The following is a 2,121-nucleotide window of genomic DNA, read 5'->3' on the forward strand; positions in this document are numbered from 1 at the left end:
TATATATATGTATGTATGTAATATTGGTGTGCGATGTTGTTCTGTTCTGAAATGAGGAGGCAAAGTTGTTAGTTTTTTTTAATCAAATGTAAATTTTTGTCCCAGTCAAATTTTTTCTTGGTCAAGTAAACATTACTTACACCCTCTGAAAAAGGAAAAAAAAATATGTATGTATATATATATATTTTTTTTACATTACCAAAGTAATCAATATTCTATTAAGTATGTATAAGTATACAATCTCATCAAGTTTCTAAAAATTTTAAATTTATTCCAAATTAATTCAAGGCAGTAATAATTTAAGCAATATGTGACCCTGAACCACAAAACCAGTCACAAGTGTCAACTTTTTTGAAATTGAGATTTATATAATCTGAATAAATAAGCTTTCCATTTATGTTTGGTTTGTTAGGATAGGACAATGGCTGAGATACAACTATTTGAGAATCTGAGGTTGCAAAAAAAAATCTAAATATTGAGAAAATCCCCTTTAAAGTTGTCCAAATTAAGTTCTTAGCGATGCATATTACTAATAAAAAATTATGTTTTGATATATTTATGGTAAGAAATGTACAAAATATCTTGATGGAACATGATCTTTACTTAAAATCCTTATGATTTTTGGCATAAAAGAAAAATTTATAATTTTGACCCATACAATGTATTGTTGGATATTATTACAAATATACCCGTGCTACTTATGATTGGTTTTGTGGTCCAGGGTCACATATATTTTATTTGTGAACTTATGTTCAGTTATTCTTTTTAATAGTTAACTTTTGAATATTTTTTTTATTTTTCAGATCATCAGTCATCAAAGCTCTGTAAATAGCCTATTGGTTATAGACACAGAGATTTACTTTAAATGTCACCAAGCTGATTATTCACTTAAAACTAAAAACCCACAAATCATGTTTTTATGCCATTTTAAGTCTTATTTTGACATAACAAAGTAGTTATATCTAAGTGTTGTGTGAGTTGTTTACTTGCTTTTTTAAAATAGTCTTTCCATTAATGCTATTATATTGTTCATTCAGACTGATTTTTGTGGTGATAATTTGTGCGGTTTATTAGGAGTGAGTATTATTAATAGCTTTAATTAAGAGTCTTTTATATTAAAGGGATAGTTAACTCAAAAATGAAAATGTTGTCATCATTTTCATCATGACTCATTCTCAAGTTGTTCCAAGTAGAGGTCTTCTCGGGTCCTAAAATCTGTACCCGACCCGAATTGACCCGAATCACTTCTTGCCCGAACCCGACGTGCATAAATAATTTTTTCAAAAAGAAAAACCTGACCCGAGACAGACTCAATGAAATTAGACCCGAGTCCGACCCGACCCGACTGCATTTATTTTCGAACCCGACTGGACCCGAACATAAACGGCATTGACGTGTGCACAGCCTGCAGCCATGCAGCCAGTCAGGAAAATCCCGGCGTCCTGCTGACTGATTTAGCCGCTTCTCCATTACTTTAATTTATTTAACATGTATTTAATTTGGTTATTACTTTATATTATTGCCTGCCTGATGGATACAAGTTATTTCTGAGTTCGGCTTTCTCGAACCCGCTCGGGTCTCGGCTCGGACCTCGGGTTTTCGGATCCAAGTGGACATTAGTTACTTTATTTGAAGAATTTTGGTAACCAAATAGTTGACAGTAGCCATTGACTTCCAAAGTAAAGGGAAAATCCTATGGAAGTCAATGGCTACTGTCAGCTGTTTTAGTGAACTATCCCTTTAATTAATTGATTGTTATGATTATATTGAGTTGTATTCTGTGTTTTTAGGCTGCATGTATGATGGCCGGGAGTATCAGAACGGTCAGGAGTTTCCAGACCCCGATGATCGCTGCGGTCGTTGCGTGTGCAGGAATGGTCAGGTGACCGACCACAGGAGGCCATGTCCAAACCCAAGATGTAGTAACCCCATCACCCGGCCGGGCCAGTGCTGTCCAGTGTGTGATGGTACTGTATAACACTGTGTCCACATTACTAGTTACAAAACCCACAACAGCCTTGTCAATGCATTTGATACATTTTGTACTTTTATATGTTTTTTTTGTTTGTTGAGTAAATAGTAAAATATGTGTTTTGATTTTATATATATATATATATATAT

The 2,121-nt window shown here is 33.7% G+C and overlaps 1 protein-coding gene across 1 annotated transcript in view; it reads left to right on the plus strand.

The window, feature by feature from the left end:
• Positions 1-2,121, plus strand: part of LOC107733266 (kielin/chordin-like protein) — a 41,813-nt gene that overhangs the window by 37,253 nt on the left and 2,439 nt on the right. Inside the window, exon 23 of the mRNA XM_016544834.1 lies at positions 1,791-1,967. Coding sequence (XP_016400320.1) covers positions 1,791-1,967 — 177 coding nt within the window. The remainder of the gene's footprint in view (positions 1-1,790; positions 1,968-2,121) is intronic.

Source organism: Sinocyclocheilus rhinocerous, unplaced genomic scaffold (assembly GCF_001515625.1).
Source record: "Sinocyclocheilus rhinocerous isolate Xijiao unplaced genomic scaffold, SAMN03320098_v1.1 scaffold1782, whole genome shotgun sequence".
Classification (NCBI taxonomy): domain Eukaryota; kingdom Metazoa; phylum Chordata; class Actinopteri; order Cypriniformes; family Cyprinidae; genus Sinocyclocheilus; species Sinocyclocheilus rhinocerous.